Consider the following 24001-nt stretch of genomic DNA (forward strand, 5'->3'; position numbering starts at 1 on the left):
AGTGCACATTGCTGGCAATGAAGTGTCTTCAGCCAGCCTGCCAGCCAGATGAGGCTGGGTTCTGCCTGAAGTCAGAGATTTGATTCCAACACTATACAGAGATAATATTACAAACCCGTGGCCACAGCCTTGCATCCCTTCAGTCTCTCTATCACACACACACACACACACACACACACACTCTCTCTCTCTCTCTCTCTCCCAGGTGTGGTTATTCTCACCTGACTCTGTCCACAAAGGACCCTGCGAGGTGGGAGGGTCCCCGATCTTAGGCTGTAGCCCGAGCCTGAATATCGACACTGCAATTAAACAGCTCCTTAGCCCAAGCCCCGTGAGCCCAAGTCAGCTGGCATCGGCCAGCAGCGGGTTTTTAATTGCAGTGTAGACATACCCACGGTGGTCAGCACCAGAACCCCCAAAGTAGGCAGATGTGGGATAATTTGCCCCCTCCATGAAAGTCTTGTCTTAACCGTAATGGTTAGAAATTGGCTTAAATCGTGAAGCATGAGGATTTCTGTCCCTTTCAACACTTTGTCTGAGCATTCATCATTATTATAACTGGATATTCTTATTGGCCATAGAAATGTCCAATTTCTCTTTGAATCTTGCTGCGTTCTAGTCCTCAGTGACATCAGGTGGCAATGAGTTCCACAGTCTAATGGTGCATTCTGGGAATGCGTTTTACCTTTAATCAGTTTTGAATTTGTCACCTTTCATTTTCATTGAATGTCCCCTTGTTTTTGCATTGTGAGACGGAATAAGGAAGCTCCTGATCTTCTTCATATGACCTTCTTCATATCAGGGATAGTAGGGTCATGCAGTTCTCCCCTACTGTACAGAAAGCTGGTGACTATTGGTGTATTGGAACTAGAGAGGCAGTACATGTCATGCTCAGAGCAGAGGTCTGGGAGTCAGGACTTCCGTGGCATGATTTTTCTGAGCTTGAGAAGCCTCCACAGCTCCCATGAAACCCAGTCGGAGCTGCAGCTGTTTGGTTCCTCTGGAAATTGGGCCATAGAGCTCCATTTCCATGAGCTCACTGAGTGTTTGTGGGCAAGTCACTTCACCTCTCTTTTTGTGACTCAGTTTCCCTGTCTGTAAAATGGGGACAGCCCTCCCATGAGGTTAGGCTTAATTCACATCTGTAAAGGGCTCTGCATTCCTCTGAGGATGTGCCCTGTCAGATTGCCAAGGGCTACTATTATAATAATAAATCTTAGGAGTATTGCCAAGAAAACTGCACATAAAGATCCATTTGACTTGCCTCTGAGGAGAGGGTCAGAGCTTTCAGGCTTGGAAGCAACCTTTTCTCCCCCTGGAATCTCTAAATAAAGCAGGTTCACTGGAGGGCAGTGGAGACGTGCCAGCGAACAAATTAAGAACTTTGGTGATTATTCTTCACCATCCCTCGGGTATGTTGCTGGGTTGCAGGGAAGGCAGGAGGTGGAATATCTATTTAAAACTAACCTTTTCCTAAAGCGGCTAATTCTAACTTCTCAATGTGTGCATATGCATCCAGGCTGCCACTGGAGACTGTGACTAAGGGGACAGCTAATGAGCCAGTTTTTTGCCTGGATTTTACAGAGATATATATATATAATTTGCCAGGCGCATGAATGAATGGTTTGCTTCTCCCCAGTGTTACACACTTTCCCTCTTTCCCTCCTTTTGGAGCTGGGGTCCTCTCCCCAATCTGAGCTCATAGGTGTTTGGGAGGCAGGGGTGCGGGGGGGGGGGGAATGGGAGGAGCCTAACATTGGAAGCCGTAAAGTCGAACATTGTCTCTGTAAGATCTGCACGACTCTCTGGGTCTTTCTGCCCAAATGTCTGAGCAAATCTAAGCAAAGGACTCCCTGGTGCCGGCTCGGGAAGGGGAAACCAAAACTCGACATTCAAGACAGAGGCGTGGGCTACACTACGGACCTAACCGGTGGGAGAGCTTCTCCCGCTGACATAGCTACCGCCTCTTGGGGAGGTGGATTACTTACGCCGAAGGGTGACGCTCTCTCCCGTCGGCGTAGGTAGCATCTTCACTAATCACTACTGCAGCACAGCTGCACCGCTACAGCACTGTCAGTGTAGACAAGCCCTGAGACTCGTCTCTCCATCAGCACTCCCTGGCCTGCTGTCCCCCGGAACTGGGGAAGAGGGTACCGCTTCTGGCACTCCTCCACCAGCAGAAAGCAGCCGCTTAGCTGGCGTCCCAAAGCTTCTCTGGGCACAGGGGAATCCCCAGAGAGGGCAGGACCGGCATAGCTCGTTCTGTGCCACCCCCGCCTGGCAGCTGCCCCGACAGAAAAGATGTCGTCAGGGGAAGGGGGGCATGGCTGGAATGCTGCCCTGCCCAGATCATCTCCAGCTGCCGGAACAGCCCCTAGGGGACTGGCATCCCTCCTGCTGCTCTCACTTGTGCTCAGGCTCAAACCAGCTCCCAGCCGGCCATAGGGAGGGCATGAAGGCCTTGAATCCAGTGCTGAGTGGGGAGTGCTCACACCTGCGGGTCTCGCCCCAGCATTTTGTAGCCTCAGCGCTGAAGACGTCCTGGGTTTGCACGCCGCTCCCATGCTAAAGTCTTTCCCGCCGGTGGCTCCGAGTCGCCGGGAGCTGTGGAACATAGGGGTTGCTGCGCTGGATGGACCTTTGTCCCTGAGCCAGGGCCAGTGCTCTGCTTCAGAGGATGGGGAAGTGTCTCCCCCACTCCCCTGGCCGAGGGCGCTGTGCTGCGCCTAGTGGAAAATTTCTCCCCAAGCTCTCTGGCTATCAGTTCAGGCTGACCCAGGAGACTCGATGGCAGGACTTCACTAACTCCAATAACTATAAATGGTATTAGTCATGAAATCGACCAGTCCCTTCTCCTCTGCCTCCTCCTTCCTTTGTTCTAAATCCACCCACAGCGCTTTCACTGCGTAGCCAGACGTAGCTTTCTGGGAGGTCTGGAGGTTCCATTCTTACATCCTCCCTGTTGGGGGATGGGGCTGCTGCTGGTGTGACCCCGAGCTGGGCTTGGCTACGCAGGGGAGTGCTGGGCCCTCCCAGCTAGGACCCCTGGCAGCAGAGTCCCAATGCACGGCGCCTGTTTGCAACCCGCTCAGCCTCCGCATGGTGCCCCAGGCGTTGCTGAATGGCATCATCAGGGCCATTAACTGAAGCATTGCTGCGGGGAGGGAGAGACGTTCTTCTCCTACAGGCACATTCTCCTGCCATCCCATCTGCCACCCCAAATGGGAAGCCCCAGAAATGCTACTGCTTCCCCTTTATCCTCCTTGCAAACTAGTCAGGGATTTTTTTTTTTTTTTTATTTTTCTTTGATTCAAAGCTGCAGCAATGTGAAAACCTGTAACTGGCACTTCAGCTTCCCACCTCCCCACCCCCTTCCTCTTCCTCCACCCCCCTCCCCACGCGAGCTATTCAGTGCCTGACAGATCTGGGTGGCTCTGTTGCATAACGCTCATGTAATCCCTGAGCTGCTTCTCGGCTTATTCCCCTTCTTCCCCCCCTTCTCTCTGCAAAAAGTTTGCATCTGCACTTGTCACCAAGGTGTCTCTTGTATGGCCTGGTGGCTGCATTCCCTGGGCGTGGCCCCCCCCCCCCCCCCCCGGGGGAAGGGCTGGGGGGGTGTTGTTGGCCCCCCGCCTAGGCGGATTGATCCGTGCACGCCAGTATCTGCTCACTAAAATGCCCCCCCGTGGAGGAGAGGGGTTTGTAGAAGCTAACAGCGCAGACCAGCTGGCTTAGGCTCTGTTTACACTGCAGTCCGGCGGTGGAATTGCAGCACATGTAGGCATACCTGAGCTAGCTTGGATCAAGCCAGCTTGCTGTAAATAGCAGCATACCTGAGGACGGTCCTGCCCAGGCCCCGGGTGATGCACTCAGGTGGCTCGCCCGTGCTGCTGCAGCTACACCATTGTTTTTAGTGAGCTGGCTTGATCCAAGCCGGCTCAGGTACGTCGACATGTCCTGCGCTTGCACCTCCCGCTCGCAGTGCGGACAGACCCCTAGAGGCAGTGCGGTCTAGTGGGCTGTGTCTGCGGCAGGATGTTTTTGCTGAAATCACCCTTGCAGTTCAGGGACATCGCTGGGCCAAGCTCTGTCCTCGGATGCACATCACGTGTCACCCCTAGTATCTCAGTCAAGGGGGTTGCGGGAGTTGATCTAAGAGCTGAGTGTGATCCATGGCAAACAGGTGCAGGACAGCTGCTGCTGTTGCAGACTCTGTTATGGTCTCTCGGGTACCACCCTCCCCTTATGCTACCCCCAGGAAACATGCTCCCATTGAAGTGGGTGTGGGGGGGGGGGACATGGTGTAGGTGACGTCTTTCCTTCCAGCCTAGAACGCTGCACTGCTGGGCCACTCCACCTTTCCATGGGATTCACGCAGGCCTGTCCTCTGCTAGCATTATCAAGTGTGCTCCCCTTCCCTGAGCAGCTCAGCTATCTTAACCAGGCAGGATTCAGTCCTCAACCCAATCTGCAAGGTGGTGGCTGGGCTCCTCTCCGGCCTGCCTCCCCCGGCTCCACCTCCGTCAGTTCCCGCCAGCCATTCCAGCTGGTTTGGCAGAACGTTTGCTGCTCCATGCTCGTATCTGTTCTTTCCCCTGGGTCCAGCTCTGAGGTGCTTCTCCCTAGGCTGCTGGCTCCAGCGATCAGGGACCCTGCTCTTCTAGGACACGTTAGCCAGATGGCACATCGTTTCTTCCGGCTGTTGGTTGTTCTCTGCAGCCGCCAGTCACTGAATGCTTGGCCCGTGTGGAATGCTGGAGTTCAGAGAGGGACATCAAAGCGGGGGAGGAGAGTTTTGCAGTTAAAGCACGGGGCTGGGAGTCAAGAGATCTGGGATCAATTCCAGACTCTGCTACTGACTCAGCACGCAGCCCCCGGGCAAGTCACTTCACCTCTCCATGCCGCCGTTCCCCCCTCACTGGAATGGAGAGCACAAGGGCAATGTGAGACTCAATGCATTCGTTTGTCAAGCACTGTGGGTGAAAGGAACTAGACTAGAGGAGGGCATTGTTGTGCTGTTCCTCCCAAACGCCTTCTCCAAGATGACGCCCTCAGACCCACCGTCCAGACTCACAGACTGCAGCTCTGCTTCTGTCAGCCGGCCAGCGGCTCTGCTCCTCAAAGGACTCAAACCTGCAGAGCTCCAGGAACCTGTATTCCCCTGCTCTCTCCTCTTTGGCAGGCGAAGCTTCCAAAGCAGCCAGGAGACAGGAGTGAAGAGGGATATCCTCTTTGGAAGGTTTGCAAGCCAGGATCTTCCCTGGTTTTACGGGTGCCATGTGCAGTGCGGATGACACGGGAAATCACCAGTCAGCCCCCCCGTAATCGTGAAACTGGCTTAAAAATCAGGAGATTTGATGAAAATAATCCATTTTATTTGCCTTCTGATTTTGCTTTTCGTTGGAAGCACTTTCCAAAGTTTTCTCTGCAAACATGAGGGCTGGACGTTTCCTTATTTAGAAAAGGAAAGCTGAGATTCTCATGCATGTACACGAGCCCCGGTGCTGGGGATTTCAGCAAACCACGCGAACCTTGGGCAGGACACGGTAACCATAAAACCCCAAATTCCCAGGCTCCTTGAAGCCAGTCAGAAGCTTGCTCTTCCAGTAGCACTCCAGTGCTGAATGCTGAGCTCGCAAGACCGGACTCTGGGGTTCTGTTCCTTGCTCTGTGACTCTGGGCAAGTTACTTAACCTATCCGTGCCTCAGTTTACCTATCTGTAAAATAGACATGCCTCCCTGCCTCGTAGGGATGTGTTGCGTCTCTTTGAGGCAAGGCATTATATAGGTACCAGGTAGTATTGTTTATTACTATGGTTTCACTGTAGCATGTGTTTTCAGAGCAGTGGGTTGGAAAATGACTGCGAGTTTCCAGCTAATTAAGATTTCCTCCTCGGCATCTGTGCAGTGATTCTTTTGGGAGCTTTCATTTGATCTGGTTACACGGAGCGGCACTTGCTGGTGTGTTGATGAGCCATTAGGAGGAGTTGGGCATCATGTGAACACTTTGAAGCAGCAGAGGTAAATAAGAACTCAGCCCTTACATCACGCTTTCCATCCGCAGCCCTCAACGTGATGGGCAAGAGGGGGGCGAGGATCCTTAGCCCATTTTACAGATGAGCAATGGAGACCCAGAGGGCCAGAAGCGCTCAGCATCCAGCAGCTCCCCCTGGGGCTGTTCTGAAAGGAACTGAGCACTTCTAAGAAGCTGGAGAGTGGTGGGAAGTGACTTCCCTCAGATCCCACGGGAAGTCTGTGGTGGAGCCCGAAACAGATCCCAGGACTCCCGAGTCCTAGTTCTGTGTCCCACCCCTGCACTTCTCTTCCCACTGCTCGGCATTTTTAAAGCACAGCATTTTAAAGGTTTAACCCTGTTGGGCAAAGCAGTACTGCCAGCCCTGAGCATTCAAAAACCACAAGGTCGACTTGAAAACTCATGAGAGTTTAATAAAAAATAATAAAGTAGGCATCCTTTTGATGGGCCTTTTGGAGCCTGTAGCCATCATGTTTTCAAGCTGTTCCCTGCCAGAAGGAGGGATGGGAACTTTGTTTTTAAAATGAAAGCCAAGAGTCTCACATAATCACCTGACTCCAGGAGCTGGGGCTTGAAGGTAAACAGCAGATATGAAGGGATTCCCAATGAAATCATGAGAGTGGGCAACACTGGAAGAGAGGAAGCATGGCTCAGTCATTAGGGCCCTAGCCTAGCAATTGGAAGATCTGGGTTTTATTCCCTGCTCTGCTACAGACTTCCTGTGTGACCGTGGGCAAGTCACTTAGCTTCAGCTACCCATCTGTACAGTGGGGATAATAGCACTGCCCTGCCTTTTGGGGGTGCTGTGAGGATAAATACATTAGGGTAGTGACGTTTTTTGAGACTTACTGCTGAAAAGCACTTCGCAAGAGCTCGGTGTTATTATTTGAAGCATCTTCCTCTTCAAGGGATAGTTTTTGCTTACGCAGCTGCCACCAGGCACACGGTTCCAAATGACAGCACTCACTCCTGGCCGAGCAGTGCTGAACTCCTGGGGCCAGATACCCAAAAGAGCACAGCACGCTGGGTGCTGAGTACTGTTGACACGGGTCCCAATTGCAGGTGCTGAGCATTGAAAATCTGGCCCCTCATGTGGACTGCACAGGGCTCTGTGAGCCAGGAACTCCTGAGTTCTAATCCCAGCTTGAACACAGGCTTCTCTCTGACTTTGGGCAAGTCACGTCCCTGCTCTGTGCCTCAGTTTCCCCACCTGTAAAATGGGGATAATGGTTATCCACCTGCTGGACTAATGTCTATAGAGTGCTTTGAAGACTAAAAACATTCTACAGATGCTATTATCACTTGCCACATGCTCCCTGAGATGCCCGTGTGTCATTTGGCTCACGTGCACTAAATCAGTTCTTCACCCTATACTTGGTACAGTTTTGAATATGCAGTTGATAAATTTACCTATGCAAAGTGGACATGCCAGTTGGTGGTCACTTTTCACAGATTCTGTTTTTAAAGGCTTAGATCCCCCCCAAAACCCGTTGCTGTGGGACCTGCTCTGTAACTTGAGGGCCTGGTAACCGGGGAGGCTACTGAAATGCTGATTTTTGTGCTCTCTGCAGCAATCCCACAAGTCAGACCATTGGCTTTCTGCAGCAGCTGGAAAGTCCCGGCAGCAGACCAGCTGCCATATTTCCAATGGCCTTGTAACTAAACCACTGGCCACTTGACGTGGACATTTTTGTGCCAGGCCAAGCTGAAGTTGTGCTGGCCGTTCCGCCCAAGGGGTTATTTTCCTTCACAGGGGCCTGCCCGTGTGTCTTTGTCTCTCACTAGCTTGATGCACCTGCTTGATTAGCAGCAGATGATGGTCTCAGCCCTAGAGTACAGAGGCTGGCTGTGTGGTGGGCATTAGCTGTGAGCTATTGAGGCAGCGTTTCTGACTCAGTTCTGGATCCTGTACCAGAACGTAATACAGGGGTTCCCAACCTTTCTCATAGTGTGAGGCACCTTTTAATAGAGAGCGTCTCCTAGGACCCTCCTTTCCTACGTGTTGTTGTGGGCCGCCTCCCCTCCCACTTAGGATCACAGCGTACGCCTGGGTCCATTACAGCAGTCGCTTCCATGGAGAAGTAACGTAAGGAACATCATGTATTTTTAGCTCCTTTTCATGTGGTTTTGCAGCTGGAAATGAGGAGGAGGAGCCAATATCACATGACCAGCCAGCTCTTCCCCAGCCCACTAGCAAGGGCTCTCTGGATCACAGTTTGGGCACCTTGGCATTAATGCTTTACAGCAGAACTGAGATGCATTGGCAGGTCTGCTGGGGACCCGGACTTGGAATAGCAAGGCTGTTGCAGGTCAGGCTTGGGGTGTGTTGGCAGATTTGGGGGGGGGGGCGGAAGCTTGATCAGCACTTGCAAAAATCATTCCCATCTCCTCTGATGTGTGTGGGTGTCTCTCTTTCATGAGCCGTGAAATTCACTGGCCAGCGTGACAGAAGAAGTGAGAGCGAATGCAGTGCAACGGAGGCAGCAAATGTATGCACTGATATGATGCATATTCACACACATGCTAACACACCTCCGCACTGGCCCGCCCCAGCAGAAAAAAAGAAACCAGGGAGGGCAAGGCCTGATGGAGTTGGTGTGGGGGGAAATCGCTGCCAAGACTCTGATCGAAAGCCTCAGCACTGAGGAAAATGCGCGGTAAGAATGAGCTGCTTGAAAAGATCATGGAAAGCCTCAGCGCCACTTTAGCAGGCTGCAGCCACCCCTTGTGTTTCCTGGCTGCCCCCGAGGTTACTGTTATCTTTCCCCTCCATTGGCTGTGTGGACTTAGACGTGGCAGAAGGATTCCAAGTGGTGTAACTGGAGCCGGATTGTATGTCTAGTGGTGGTTGGTAGCATTAGCTGGTCTTTTGTTAATCCACAGGCGGCCCTCCCTGCCTGTCAGCTGCCTTATCAACCAATTTACATCCTTGGCCAAACCTTTTCCACTTTCCCCTGAGGCCCCCTGTCCTTTCTGCTAACAATCCAGAGCTTTGCAAATGCCACAACTTCTCTCCCTGTTTCCACAGGGCCTGGACAGGTGGAATCGAGGCATCAGCATCATTACAAATCCTGACATTTTTGGACCCGCCCCAAAATGGGTCGCTTGGAGTTTGGTGCTAGAAGTGGGTGAAAGGTCAGGGGAGGCAGCCAGGTCAAGAGGAAAGAGCTCCTAAAATCTGACATAGAGTTGAATCCTGGCCCTGCCCCTGACTCCCTGGATCCACTGGGCAAGTCACTGGGGGGAGGTTCAAAGGAGCCTTGGAGTTAGGGCTCCCATCTTCAAAAACATTTGGGCACCTAATTCCCTTTGAAACTTACTGGGAGCCGAGCATATAACTCCTGTCGGCACTTTTGATAACCCCAGACTTGGCCTCTCTGTGCCTGTTTCCCTGTCAGTGGAAGAGGATAATTGATTCTCATCTTCCTTGCTAGGGAGCTACGACAAATGATGGGTTAACGGTCAGGACCTGACTCAGCAAAGCACTTAAACACGTGCTGAACTTCCGGCCAGTGTCACTGAAGTCGAGGGCACGTAAGCAGGTGGTGGAAGTTGAGCACATGGTTAAAGTGTTCTGTGGAACTAGGTCTCTGTTCTTAGACTGTGTTGCACGCCAAGTATTTTAATAGTAATTTGTAATAATGACGTATTAACAGATCTGGGCTGATTCACAAGTCACTAAGGAGAAGAGAGGCCACCTTCCTGTTCCTGAACCTGCCCCCTGGGCTGGGCAAAATGTTTGCAACCAATTTCGAAGCCCTTGAAACATGAGGCTTTCACATCTCATTTGGACTTCACACAATCTGTCCAATTTAATGCGAGCCCCCGTCAGCCTCTACCTCACCCCTCCCAACGCCGCCCACACCTCCTCGGTCTGGCAGGGCGGATGCACCCTAATAATAGTGATTCCTAGCTCTGAAACACCACGTGTCATCAGTAGAGCTCAGAGTGCCTTACAAAGGAGGGCAGGATCATTATCCCCATTGAATAGGGGAGAAACTGAGGCACAGAGAGGGGAAGTGACATGCCCAAGGTCACCCAGCAGGCCAGTGGAACAGCTGGGAATAGACGCCAGATCGCCTGCTCCCCAGATCAGTACTCTATCCACTAGCCAACATTGCCTCCCATCTGCGGCGCAGCGGTGTCCCCTGGTGCATTACTGGTGGGCAGGATTGAGAAATGGCTCCACCCACTCACCTACCCAGATGCGTGGGGTCGGGGCGGGGGGGGCAAGGAATGCAGCAGCTGCCGGGAGGCTGATCTCCCTCTCTGGGCCGAGGGGCAGTTAGGCTGGCGTGGTGCGTCTCTGCAGAGTTATATCCCAGCAGACATCTCCCAGAGCTGACCGTACCCCCTCACGGCCCATGGTGTGCGTGTAGGAGGGGAGAAGGGTGCTGTCTCCTCCCATCTTCGACTGCTCGGGCAGGCTGACTTCACAGCGCAGGGGGGATCGATGACAGAGTCAGCGTCTGTGTTCCTGCATCCACACCCTTGTCCTGAAGGAATTTTGGGTCTTCCCCCCCCCACACACACTTCTACGTTTTCCGCGGGATTGTTAAGTATCAATGAATCACCTAGTCTGATTTTTCACCTTGCTTCCGACACCTTCCACAGGCCCTTTCATGTGCGTTTCCTTCTCACCCTGGGTTTCTCATGGCTGGGGGAGACAGGATGGAGGGTTTTAACGTTCCAGGCCAAAGATACCCATGCGTCCCACACGGACCTGACCCCCCTCTCCCCTTGTGGTCCTGGGTGCTCCATTCTTTTGCAGGTCCTGCAAAGTTCCTTCCGACTGCAAAGGGACAATAGAGGCTGCTCTCTGCAGCCGCTGAAACCTTAGCCACTTGCCTTTGTCGGAGAGGAATTCGAGGCTGCGCTGCAGAGATGATTTCAGGGAATTGATTAAAGTGGCAAAGGCAAGCAGCATTCGGAGATGAGGTCACTGGTGTTTCGCCTGCAAAGGGCGTCTATTCAAACCCATTCCCTGTAACTCCACAACCAGCAGACACTTTGATCTTATTAAGCGGTTCAAACCCTGCAGCTCGCCGATGTAATCAGCTGGGTTCTTTTGGGCTCTGCTTCTTTTTCGTGTTGCCATATCTCAGGCTGTTGGCTCATCTGAGCAGCAGGGCTGTGTTAGAAGCTTTGGATGCTCTCCCCTTGGTGATAAGAGAAATGAATGCATCTATGATGGATTAACCCTTTCCTTTGCTACGTTCTAAGCCTAAAAATGTTTGTCCCTGGTCCCGCACCTCCTTATTATGATTAATTTGTATGACGGTAGCATCTAGAGGTCCCATCTGAGATTGGGGCCCTGTTGTGCTAGGTGCTGTGCAGACACAGAGTGGGAAACACTTTCTGCCCCAATGAGCTTCCAATCACAGAGGGGGAAACTGAGGCACAGGGAGAGGAAGAGGAAGTGACTTGTCCAAGGTCATCCAGCAGGTCTAGAACCTAGGTCTCCTGAGTCCCAGGCCCTGCCCACAGGGCCACACTGCTTCTCCCACCTGAGGGCAGGCAGTAAACAAAGTTGCCTGCCCCCCTATCTAGGGAACTAGCTCTGTGTTGAGCAAATCTCAGAGCGTATGCTTGAAGGCACAGGCTCCAAGCGACCACAGAATCGACTGCTGGGGTCCACAGAGAAACACACGACACCGTAGCAATGGCATCTTTTTATGGATCAGCCTCTCTGCGTCTCTTCTTCGGCTGCAGCAGCTTGCTCCTTGTTGGCCAATCTAGGCCTTGGTCCAGCCAGCGCATAGAGGAGCAGTTCCCTGGGTCTTTCGTGCGCCTTCACTGTTCTCCTTAGAGCAAGGACATGGAGCTGCAGAAACTCCTGCCAGCTCCTGACCTGCTGGGAGACACCAGGCAACAGGGCAGGTCACTTCACATTTCTGTGCCACCGTTTCCCCTCCTAGCCTGTGTCCAGCTATTTCGATGGCCAGTGCTTTGGGGCAGGGACTGTCTCTTACTCTGTGTAGGTGCAGTTCTTGCCTCAATGGGATCTCTAGGTGCTACTGTGATAGAAATGATAATGGAGGGATGATCGGTTGGTACTAGTGTGCCTTAGCAAAGGGCAATCCAAGTGGCAGAAGCCCCAGTTAGCTCTAGGCTAACAGAAGGGTCCCATCCATTCCAGCTGATGCTAGGTGGTTAGTGATGATGTCTCTTGCCTCTATTTCCTTGTAAATTGCAAACCAGTTTGATAGAAGACTCCCCGCACCCGGGACTCTGGGACCGTCCCTGTGGATTCTACTGTGTTACCTGCCTTTGCCAGCCAGGCGATGCTCTGGATTGCCAGACACCCCGACCGTGCTAAGCATGTTGTCTCATGTTGCTCTTGGAAATGTTGAAAACGCTGAACGGTTACATTCCTCCAGGGAATCAGAGAGTCCTGTCTAGAACTGCCTGGCTTTGAGTGTTGGCTTTAGTACACAAACCACAATGAAATTACGAGGAACGGCTTGTGTGCAGACTGCAAAAAAACGAGGGTGAGGCCTAGTGCTTTGCTTCACATCCCTGGTGGGGAGCCCCTTTGGGTGTCTCTACACTGCATTATAAACCCAAGTCTGTGGGACCCGGGCTTCTGACTCAGTGTTTCCAAGCCCGTGCTTGAGCGTCCACACTGCATTTTAAACCAGGGTTTACAAGTGCTGGACTTGGATCTCACAGCTGTGCTGTCACATCCATACCACAGTACCCAGAGCTTCTGACTCGGGTTTGCAGCTTGAACTGCGTCCCCACTGCGAAATGACAGGGCTTGGACCTGAGTCACAGCGGGACTCGGGCTCTGACTCATCCCCCATACAGGGTCCTAGGACCTGGGTACTGAGTGCTTGCTGACCTGAGTCAGACAGATTTGTGTGTGGATGGAAGAGGGGGGGTGTGGACTCCAACCTGAGTCAGAGCCCGGGCTTAGTGTGCAGAGTAGATACATCCTTTGTGCCCTCACATTCATCCCCAGTTACCTTGCTATTGTAAAAAATTAGTATTAGACCCTTATCTTTGATGTACTCAACAAACATTAACTAGACCCTCACAATATCCTCTGGTGCACCCAAGAGGAACTTCTGGAGGTGGGTAAACTGAGGCAAAGATAAGTTGTGACCTTCCCCAAGAACACACCACAAACCAGAACTGGAACACAGGCGTGCCTGGCCATTAGTCCTGTGCCCTGACCACTTAGAACATCCTTCCTTCTCGCAGCCCATTGCGCTGAGGGCACGTCTACACTACAGAGGCTGCAGCTACCTGTAACCACAAAAGGGTAGGTGTAGGTAACCCACCTTCCCAAGCGGTGGTAGCTAGGTCAGGGAGACAGGTCTTCCGTTGACCTAGCCACATCTACACCGGGATTAGGTCAGTTTAAGTACTGCACTCGGGGTGAATTTTTCACCCCTCCCCGAGTAACATAGCTACGTCAACCTACATTTTAAGTGTAGACTAGGGCTGAGTCCTTTCCTCCCAGGGGAGAGGGTTGGGTTATGTTTCCATATGAATGCAAGGCAAGCCCTTCCCCAGTGGGGCAATTTGCCAGATTCCAGGCAGTGTTGTATATATTTGGGAGCTGAGCCCTGACAGAACTCATTTCACTTACAGAATTGTGTGTGTGTGTGTTCAGGGATTGCTTTCAGGCACTTCTTTCTAGCATGGACAGCGGGGAAGGCCTCTAAGGCAGCCCCAGTGTAGGGCATCCCCAGTTAAATTATAATCCAGTTACACATGGATTACATCCAGTGTGGTCTGTTAACAGGAAGTGGCACCGGAGTGTATGTTGCATGCGGTGTTGGTGATGATGATGATGACTGTGCTGGTCGCATCCCAAAATCCAGAACTTAGTGATGAAATACTCTGACTGCAGACTAGAGATGCTAATAATACATTAATATTAATTCATATAATTGTTCTCATTTTATTCCCCCCCCTCCCCAAATAACTAAGGAGCCTCACGTGTAGCCTTAAAATGACCAAATAGAAGAGAAATAACTGGATATTTTCCATTAATATCATCATAGGAAGAATATGAGTTAAATCCTTGTTCTTCCAAGCATGGATGAGGAAGGCTGGGTCAGTGGTTAGGGCTCTAGCATAGACTGGGGTTCAAGTCCCTGCTCCATCACAGACTGCCTGTGTGACCTTGGGTGAGTCGCTCAGCCTCCCGTTGCCTCAGTTTCCCATCTGTAACATGGGGATAATAGCACTGCCCTACTGCCCGGGCGTGTCGTGAGGATAAATACATTAAAGATGGGGAGGTGCTTAGATACTGTGGTGATTGGAGCTAGATAAGTATCATAGATCAGGTCCAGTTCAAATGCTCCTGCTGCGAAGGCCCTGAGGTGCTGAGTGAACGAAGTGCTGTGGGAGTGGAGGCCACTCAGCAGCGTGGGGGAAGATTGCAGGGTTATGATGTGCAGACAAATGTGGCAGAGGGATCTTGCTAACCACTCAGGAGGTCTAGAGGCAGCATGGCTATTGCACGGGAGGAAAAAGGGCTTGGAAGGAAGAAATCTTAAGAGTTTGGATGTGCAAAAGGCCTGCAGACTGTCTGCATGGGGGTGGATGGGATGAGAAGAGCCTATGCAAATCCCCAGGCTGAGAGCCCCCGGTCTCTGCAGTTTGTGCATGCACCAGGCCAGGGCATGGAGCAATCTGCAAACACATCTAATCAGCTGTGGTGTGAGGCTGTTGTGGAGGGCTCAGGTACTGTCTGCTTCAGCAGATGAGGTTGTGATGATTTAACAGGGCCATGCTCAGATGGTCTGGCTGAGTGCAGGAAGGACTGCACCTTCGGAGTTAACCCAGTCTCCTCCCGTTCTGGCCCTTCCGTCCCGGGGCAATCCTTCTTACACCAAAGAGGGCAAAGCTCTGGTGCTGGTGCCTGGGGGTCGGTGGTTTCAGAAAACGGACAGAACTTTGCTTAGCAGAGATGAGCACAGTGTAGAAGATACATGGGAGTTTGGACAGAAAGGGATCTTCCATTATTCACAAAAAATCGCCCCATTGTTTTGATGTTTCTGTATTTATGGTAATGCACACAGTGAAATCACCGTAATGCTTGAAATGACCAATGAACAGCTTGACTGCATGTAATCAATACCTGGATTCAGGGCCAGCGCTTCCATTTAGGCGACCTAGGCGGTCGCCTAGGGCACCAGGATTTGGGGGAGCGGCATTTTGCCGCCCTCGGCGGCAATTCGGCGGTGGGGGGGTCCTTCCACGCTCTGGGTCTTCGGCGGCAATTCTGCGGCGGGTCCTTCACTCGCTCCGGGACCCGCCGCCGAAGTGCCCTGAAGACCGGGAGCGTGGAAGGACCCCCCCGCCGCAGAATTGCCGACAACGACCGGGAGCGCGGAAGGACCCCCACTTAGGGCGCCAAAAACCCTGGCGCCTCTCCTGCCTGGATTCAAGTGAGCAGTGGCTGAGACAGGGAAGGGAGCTCCCAAATTGTAATCCCTGCCTTTACTCTGATTTGCTGTGACCTTGAGAGGGTCACGTCACCCTTGTGTGCCTCAGTTTCCCCATTGGTGGCATTTTCAGGCTGTATGGTCTTGTCATTGCAGTGGAGGAAGTTTCCAGCATCAGCATCAAGGGTTTTGATCATTATTGTTTTATACATTATTATTTGTATTACAGTATCACCAACTGAGCTCAGAGCCCCATTGTGCTAGGCTGTTCATGCGCATAGTGAGCGATATCCCTGCCCCAAAGAGCTTACAATGTAAACAGCCTAGACAGACAAAGAATGAGAGAAAGGAAGTGCTGTTATCCCTTTTTTGTGATGGGGGAACTGAGTCATCGAGCGATTAAGCAATTTGCCCAAGATCACACTGGAAGTGGCAGTGCTTGGAATCGAACGCCCATCCCATGGGACCCAGTTCAGCGCACTAAACACAAGATCAGCCTTCCTCCCAAAGATTCCCACCTTGAAATCTCTTTTAGGATTTCCCCCTGATCCCAGATTTTTCAGCAATGTCTTGTTTTTTCCTGCCCATGTCCGTGGTGACATGATGACGTTTTGAGCAGCATCCCGGTGCACTGGGACATGTTACCCTGACCTGCAGTCTCTTAGCACAGCTATTGTTTGCTGAGTGTGTCCTGCCGTGCAAAGCGAGAATAGTGGTAGCCTACAGACCCTAGCAGCAGAACTGCCCCCTCTTTGATCTTCCCAGGTGCAGACACTGGGTTTGTCTTTCTTTCCTAACTGCTGGCCATGGCCCTGAGGCCCATGTGCTGTGGGTAAAGCTGCACCTAGAGGATCTGCACGAAAGAGCATAAAAAATGAGACTTTTATATATCACATGGGCCTTTCGGAACCTCCCATCTTCCTCCTCGTCTGCTCTCCGCCCTACACTCGGTTGCACGATAATTTCCCCAGGGAAGCGGTGGAAGCTGCAATGCTTGACATTTCAAACTAGACGGGACAAGATCCACTCGAAACGTTCTGCAGGAGATAATCCCACACTGGCCAGGAGACAGCTGGTTATTCTCCTGCCACAGCTCATTTCCATCCCTGACTTGTGTGATTCTGCATTTGTACTTAGACGCTGCCTGGCGCCTGCCATTTGGCCTGAAAGCTCAACAGTCAGCAGGTGGGCTGGGTTTCTGTTTTGTTTGTGCCTGAAGGAGGTTCCCTCGGTGCTCTGGGGGTGGGTTTTCTTTGCGTTGCTCTGAGGAGCAGTGGGCAGGTATTTGTACCTACCTGTCACTGTGTTATCTGGCCCTTCTGAAGCCTCATGCAGTCTGAGGTGTTACAACCTCTCGTTAAAGCAGTGCTATTTTTACAGCAAGCCACTGTGTCCTTCTAGCTGTAGGGAAGTATGTACCTGTGTATTAAAGTCAGAAGAACCTCCAGAGAGCTAGACAGGCTCCAGGTGGTGCTCTGTAAATGGTGCATATTGTAACAAATCCATACTCATCTAGGATATTATGTTGTCCACGATGGATGCTTATAATCTCACCGCAACAGAAGGGACAGAGCTCAGATTCTTCTGCTCCAAAACCACAGCCTTCTGTCACTCGAACTAAAAAAAGTGCTAGCAGTATAAGGCCTACTATGACACACAACTGAGCAGTTCTGATTCCATCCAGTAGAGGACAGTATGCACATGCACATTACCCAGTCCCCTTACAATATGCTTTCCTTTTTCCTTTTGTAATTAGATTGAACTCACTCCATGCTCTGCCCCATTCTGTCTTAAGCAGAATGCAAACCCCAGTAATGTTCAAGTGGAACTTTCAAACCAAATGATATTCAGAACAGGTTTGCCCATCCCATAGAGTTAGACCCGATCCTGCGAGCGGTCTGTGTGCTGATCCCTGGATGACACATAGAAGAGGAAAACACAGTACCTTTAACTCATGATCATCAGGGCCAGGAACCCCATTTCTGTCACCCTGCTCAACCAGTGAAAATGTTAGACCCTGATGATGTCTTGTAAGATTCCTTTTCCCCACCCTTCCACCACCTGTCCAGGGGAGCTCGCAGGAATGGGAAGGAGGTTATTTAGGGCAATCTCTGAAATGGACAGGAGTTTACAGAGCCACGCAGGCAATGGAAAGGAAACCCCGCATGCTTCAGTGATGGCTGCAGTGTTTATCAGCGCTTCCTTTCCTGTAAATATTATTCTAATGCCGGCTGCCGCACTACCTAAATCAGAAAGAACCGCCGGCAAAACAGCAAGAACGAATAAACATTTCTGTCCTTTGTCTATGCTGCCCCTTTTGCGGGTTAAGGTGGAAGATTTATAGCTGCCTTGGTTTGTCTCCATCTGGACGGTGGGCCTCGTGGGGCAATCATTCCAGGCCACATGGTGACAGGCAGCTTACAATGTTAACCCGTTGGAGCGGTGGACCAGGGCAGTAGCTCTGAGCTATTGACGGCTTCAGGAGGGTGCTGCGTGGCTGTATCCAGTTCTAGTGATCGGGGGGGTGTTAATTCCGAGATCCGTTTTATCCATTTCTCCCCAGCATCTTTGCTCACTCTGTTCTCATGGTACATTATCTACACATGGTCTAAGACACGGTGAGGCTACTAGCTAGCACGTCCCAAAACGTTCTGGCACTGCTCATTGAGTTCAGTGAAGCCAGGGTGGATTTCACCCAAAGTCTCACAAACCCCCTGTCACAGATTTGGTCAGGCGGCCCTTTGCTGGCCACCCCCAGACTGCTGTGAGAGACATCTACGTCTCTGGGTCCCTGGATTCCCCCAGTGGCTTAAGCTTCTGGGGTTTGAAATAAGTCCAGGCACTGCCCCTCTCTTGGAATCCCTAGGCAGACTCTTGGGGTGCAGCCCCATCCTGAGAACTAGAACCCGTTGCTAATCCCCTTGGGGTGCAGAGCTGACCCTCCGGTTCCCCCAGACGTACACACCATGTCCCAGAAGGGTTCGCCGTGTAACCGTCTCGGGGGCGCACAGCCGTGGAGCATGCGACACACTCAGAGCCCAGAGCCCAACACATTATTGTTCTTCTACGTAATGCACAACGCACAAGAGAGCCACCCTCTGGGCTGCGGACAGCTGGCAGGGTCCCCCTGCTTCATCCAGGCCTCTGCATGTTGGGGTGCTTCTCCTGCATGGAGTCTTCTGCCCACTGCTTCTGGGACCTTCCTCTCTCTGCAGTCTGTCCCCAGTCCCCATTGCTGGGTGACTCTCTGTTTAAACCCCTGTCTGGTCACCTGGCCTCTTTTGTTCTGCGCCTGGTAACTTTCCACTGCTCCTACTTTCCCCCCTCCCTCCCGAGGGGTAAGATAAAACTGGTGTTCCAAGGATGCAGCTGCTCTCTGGCATAATATTGTGACCAAAGTACCCTCGTTTACAGCGAAGTGCCTTCTCATCGGCCTCAGTCTGGAGTGCATCTGCTGCGGGTCCTGCCAGCCATGGTGGGGCCACATACCTGTAGGCTTTCCATGGCGCGGTAATTTCATGATACAATTTCATAGTATCCACCTGAATTCACAAATGGTGCAGACAGATTCCCAGCTACCCACCCCCCTCCGTAGAGTTAGGCCTGTATTGTGAGACGCGTTTTAGAGAGGTTTGTCCGGCATCATTTCGTGAGTCTGTAGAGTCCAGGAGAGAACTCAAATGCAGAGCAAACAATTCTGAGAAAGTTCTGCTTCCCGGGGGCAGCCTCATGTGATGTACAAATGCCTGGGGGTCCCGGGGAACCCATCCACATGAAGGGGGCTATACGTACACTGGGGAACACAGCTCAGAGTTGGGCTCTGGACACTGCCTCGTGGTCACACCCAGTCTCCAAGCATGTGTAATACATGGACCCAGGGCCAATTTCTGCTCTCAGTCACACTGACGTACATACAGAGTTAACCCCATTGACTTTGATGGAGTCACACTAGAAATCTGGGTGCCTAGATGACACCTGCGTGGATGCTAGGTGTTACCATTGTCCTAGGTGGTAAAATGACCTGAGCTCTGTCTACAGTAGCGCGCCCGCTGCTGGAGCTGCACCAGTGGAAGAGAGCCTAATGCAAGCCATTCCCTGCCTTTCAGGGCACATCTCCCCTCCTTGGCTTGACCCAGGACAGGGGCTGCTGTTCTCAACCTGCGTAGTCCTGGCAGAATGGCCAGTGAGCGTTCTAGGAACACCGTTAAAGCCACATCAAGGCTGCCCAGCTATAGACAGAGGGTTGGGAAATGCACAAGTTCACGGAGCCGTGTTGTGTCTGGTGTGTTTCCTACTCCTGATCTGCTAGTCCGATGGTTACTGTTATCTATTGCACACGAGGGTATCCAGGGCGAGCCCTTTAATGTCTCTCTTATAACCTTAGCTACGGACAATTCCTGATGGGCAGAGATTGTAACCGTGCACCCGTAACGGATCCTTAACCTTGTTGTTGTTGTTAGTTTGTATTTTGGTCGCGCCGAGAGGCCCCAACTGAGATCAGGGCCCCGTTGTGCTAGGTGCTGTACATACAGGAGCTCACAGTCGAAGCACAGGGTCTGGATCGTGTCCTAGTGCAAGGCGGATGAGCAAGGTAGTAATTATTGCCCTCTCCCCCCCTTGCACAGCCCATGTCAAAGCCCAGCCCCACCCCAGGAGCATGGAGGCGAGGCTCTCCTCACCCAGGAACAACCCAGGGTGGAGAGGGAGCAGGCAGCAGGAAGACGTATGGCTCGCCCTCTCCCTCTGCACCACCCAGTAGTGGAACACGCCCCGCTCCATAAAAAGATGGTGCAAATTATTCTTGGAGCAGGGAGCCCTGGGAAGACTATGGCCTCTCTGAGGCACAGCGCCTCCTGGTATTCCTCTGGGGTGCCTTGCCTAGGCACCGCCCCTTCCTACGGTCTGTCTGCTAACAGCACAATCCAGCCCAGAGCACTTGTGTGCATGCAGCTCGAGGAGCCTCCTGCCAGTACCCATCAGCAAGTGCCACCAGCCACAGGCAGTAGTTTCAGTTCCATTAACACCGCCATTGAGAGTAATGCCTTGCACATTCTGGAGCCAGCCCGCTGGGCATCCCAGATCACCTTGGTAAGGTGGCAGTGTTCTTCATTCTGCCTTGTTACTCCTGAGGGGCGGAGCTGGGAAAACAACATGTTTCAGTGGTAGAGAAGCTCAGATTTTTTCCCATAGGAGCTCAGCTGAGTACATAAAAACGCAGGAGGGCCTTCTGCACTCTGCCTTCTGCTCAGTAATGCTGGGGGGAGAGAAAGAGGGGGCGCTCCGTGGGGAGACACACCCACCCTGGTTCACTGGGATTGGAGCTGAGCAAAGTATTCCCAGGAGACGATTGATGGGACCCGTTTCCCCATCACAAATGACCCACAAGCACACTTTGATCTCAGCTTTTCCCATGAACGGATTCCAGCCTGCAGATTGCCCCTGAACCATTCAGGTATTTGCTGTCCCCAGTTCAGCTGGCCAGACGTCAGTTCTGCCCCCACATTGGTTGGCACCCAAGGTCGTGCCAGCCCCTCTGCTGTACCAGCGTTCGCACCTTTGCACAGCTATCCAGGATGTTTTCCCTTTCTGTGGGCATTCTTGCAAACCAGTTTTTCCTTGCATGACTCTTTGCAGAAAGCAAATGAAAGGGACTGCATATACCATCAGTCACTGGACTGATAATTGTCACATAGATTTGTCCAGTTGTGGTTGGATCTGTAGGAGAGGAGGGAAGATATTCTGTCAAACCAGCTGCATTAACAGTACTGCTACTCAGCTGTGCCATAGCACCTCCCAGCTGTAGGGTGTAACTCACTTGCCAGACATTCGTTAAAGCCTCACACCGTTCCTGCATAGTAGATATTCTCCCCCTTTTACAGATGGGGAAACTGAGGCACGGAGCATTGCCGGGACTTGCCCGAGGTGTCACAGCAAGGCAGTGGCAGAGCCCAGAATAGACACCAGATCTCCTGACTCGAGGCCCTGCGCTTGCTGGAGACCAGTAAAAAGAGAACTGAGCTGCGTCGCTCTGCTGAAGTTGTTGCAAGGACCAAAGGGGAGGGCACGTTTTGGGGAGCCCTTTCAGTCATCAGCCTCAGCCCACAAGCACCCATTGGCATTACAGGGAATCAGAACGTTTAACCTCCTGTTATAACATGGAAGAATTAGTCAATATGATGTCTTCTTAGGAGGATGAAGTCTTTTATCCTTGTCGGGAGAGCGGAGTGGTCCAGTAGCTGGGGCGTAGTGTTGTGAGTTAGCAGACCCGGGGTCTGGTCTTAGACTCTGCCAAGGACTTGCTGTGATGCTCCGTGCCTCGGTTTCCCCATCTTGAAAATGTGCCTCGGTTTCCTCATCTTGAAAATGTGCCTTGGTTTCCCCATCTTGAAAACGTGCCTCAGTTTCCCATCTTTAAAAGGGGATAATGAGCCTGACCTCCTTTGTAGTGTGCCTTGAGAGGCATGGATGGAAAGCACTATTATTCAAACGTTAATCACTATGATTATTTTATGTATACACTTAAGGAATCCTCAACCAAAATGGCCTGGAACCGCCGTTCTGAAGATACCTGGCCTTTTCATTCCACTTGCAGAGCTCCTGTTAATGTCAGTGGGAGTTCTGTGTAGAGACCGGAGGAAGTCTTTGGCCTGTTTATATTCTGGTGCGGGTACAGAGACTTAAGGTAACTTTGGTGCTGTTCTGTTAGGCTGTGACTGCATTAGAAGCGTTTCAGCGGCATGACTGTAGCTGCACTGATGTAGCACTGCGGTGTAGGGGCTTATTTCAGTGCGAGAAGAATTGTTCTGTTGACCTCGGTGTGTCTACACTGGGGCTTAGGAGTGTGAATTTTTCATAACCCTGAACAGCACAGCTGGGGCAACTTCACTTTCTTGTGTAGACCAGCTCTTAGATTGTTGCCTTGAGACTTGCGTGGTAACTGCCATTAAGTGAGATTATAGAGCAGCAGCGGATACCGGGCGTTAGCATTTCAGGGCCTAATCTGAGCAGATAGGTAATTGCATAATGTACTCCAATGACAGGGCTGTGTACATGTAGCTTTAATTACTTAAAGTGGTCCTGTAATGTGCGTATTCTGCTCGGTGAGGTCTCTGGACTAATGCATTCAGCACTTTTCATCTTGCAAAGCACTTTACAGACATTAACTTAGCTTTGCAAACCCTGCTGTGAGCCAGGAAAACATGGCTGGAACCAGTCAGTATCAAAGCAAGGATTAGCGCTCAGGCATTGCCGGTTCCCAGCCCTACGTTCAGATCATTAGATCGGTGGGCTGCCCCCCAGCACGAAACACTAATAAAAATACTCCTTTGTCAAGCAGAAGGTTTGATCGGTGGGCTAGAGCTGCATGTAATAAGAATTAACACCTAGCTTTTGTAAGGCACTTTCTAGCTGTAGAGCTCACTGATCCATAGATTACCGATGGGGAAACTGAGGCCCAGAGCAGGCATGTGAGTTGCTAGCAGAGCCAGGAATAGACTCCAGGTCTCCTGACTCCCACACCCTGGCCACTGGACTAGACTCCCTCCTTTAGACACACGTGTCTGGAGTGGAGGTGGGCTTGTGAGCATTCTGTAGCATGCAGAGATGGAGCAGGAGACTAGTCAGATGTGAAATACATTGCCAGTGTGGTAGGATTGTAGCATCCAGGAAGGGGATTGGCCAATTGGGAACAGCTCCTCTTTGTACCCATTGTATTGTGCCGGGTGCCAAGTGCTTCCCTGGTGACGGCATGCGCAGAGGAGAATGGCAAGTGAGGTTTCTGCCAGGGCGAGCCCGCCGGCTGGAAATCCTCGCAGGGGAGTATTGGAAACCTCGCCAGCCACACCCTGCTTCTCTTTGGTTCTTCTGGCTGCTTGCTGAGTTGGTCAGCGCTGTGGAGAGTCAAGATTCAGCCTGGCGCCAGCCTCCAAGGGGCACATGGCTGAGATACGAACGCAGCACCGGGTCTCTGCACCAGCTGCTGCTACCAGATGGGCGCCTCCCACAAACCACTAGTTGTCCTGTCACTGAACCGCGCAGGCTACGGAGCTGCTCAGGAAACGCACAGACCATTGGAAAGGTGCGGGGAGGATACTGGCCCTGAGGAATTTCTCCCTCTCTGGATGGGCTGTTTGTAATGGCAGAGAAAGCTCAGCCCTGGGGTAAAGGAACGGGGTTGTAAAGAGGAACAGTAGTACAGCAGCAATGACCTCAGCTGGGGCAGTGGAGGGGAGGGTGGGTGTGATGATGTGCCCAGTCTACCAGTGACTAACTCTTCTTCCTTTCTTTCTTAGGTACAAGGGCTTCATCAAGGACTGCCCCAGCGGACAGCTGGACGCAGCTGGCTTTCAGAAGATCTATAAGCAGTTCTTTCCCTTTGGCGACCCAACGAAGTTTGCAACCTTCGTTTTTAACGTCTTTGATGAAAACAAAGTAAGTCGGTGACTGGCAGCAGCTGAGCTCCCCTGGCCCTCAGTGCACACCCCTCTCACCCGCCGGGAGCTGTGTGGTTTAGGATACCACGAAATGTCTTATACAGTGACACCCGCTCACTGTTCAGTCCTTG

General features: G+C 51.9%; 1 protein-coding gene across 2 annotated transcripts in view; it reads left to right on the forward strand.

The window, feature by feature from the left end:
* NCS1 (neuronal calcium sensor 1) overlaps positions 1 to 24001 on the forward strand; it is a 109979-nt gene that overhangs the window by 77024 nt on the left and 8954 nt on the right. For both annotated transcript variants that reach the window (XM_024193035.3, XM_024193034.3), the window contains exon 4: positions 23730 to 23868. In XM_024193035.3, the coding sequence (XP_024048803.1) occupies positions 23730 to 23868 (139 nt within the window). The remainder of the gene's footprint in view (positions 1 to 23729; positions 23869 to 24001) is intronic.

Source organism: Terrapene carolina, unplaced genomic scaffold (genome assembly GCF_002925995.2).
Source record: "Terrapene carolina triunguis isolate 2854851 unplaced genomic scaffold, T_m_triunguis-2.0 Scaffold238, whole genome shotgun sequence".
Lineage (NCBI taxonomy): Eukaryota > Metazoa > Chordata > Testudines > Emydidae > Terrapene > Terrapene triunguis.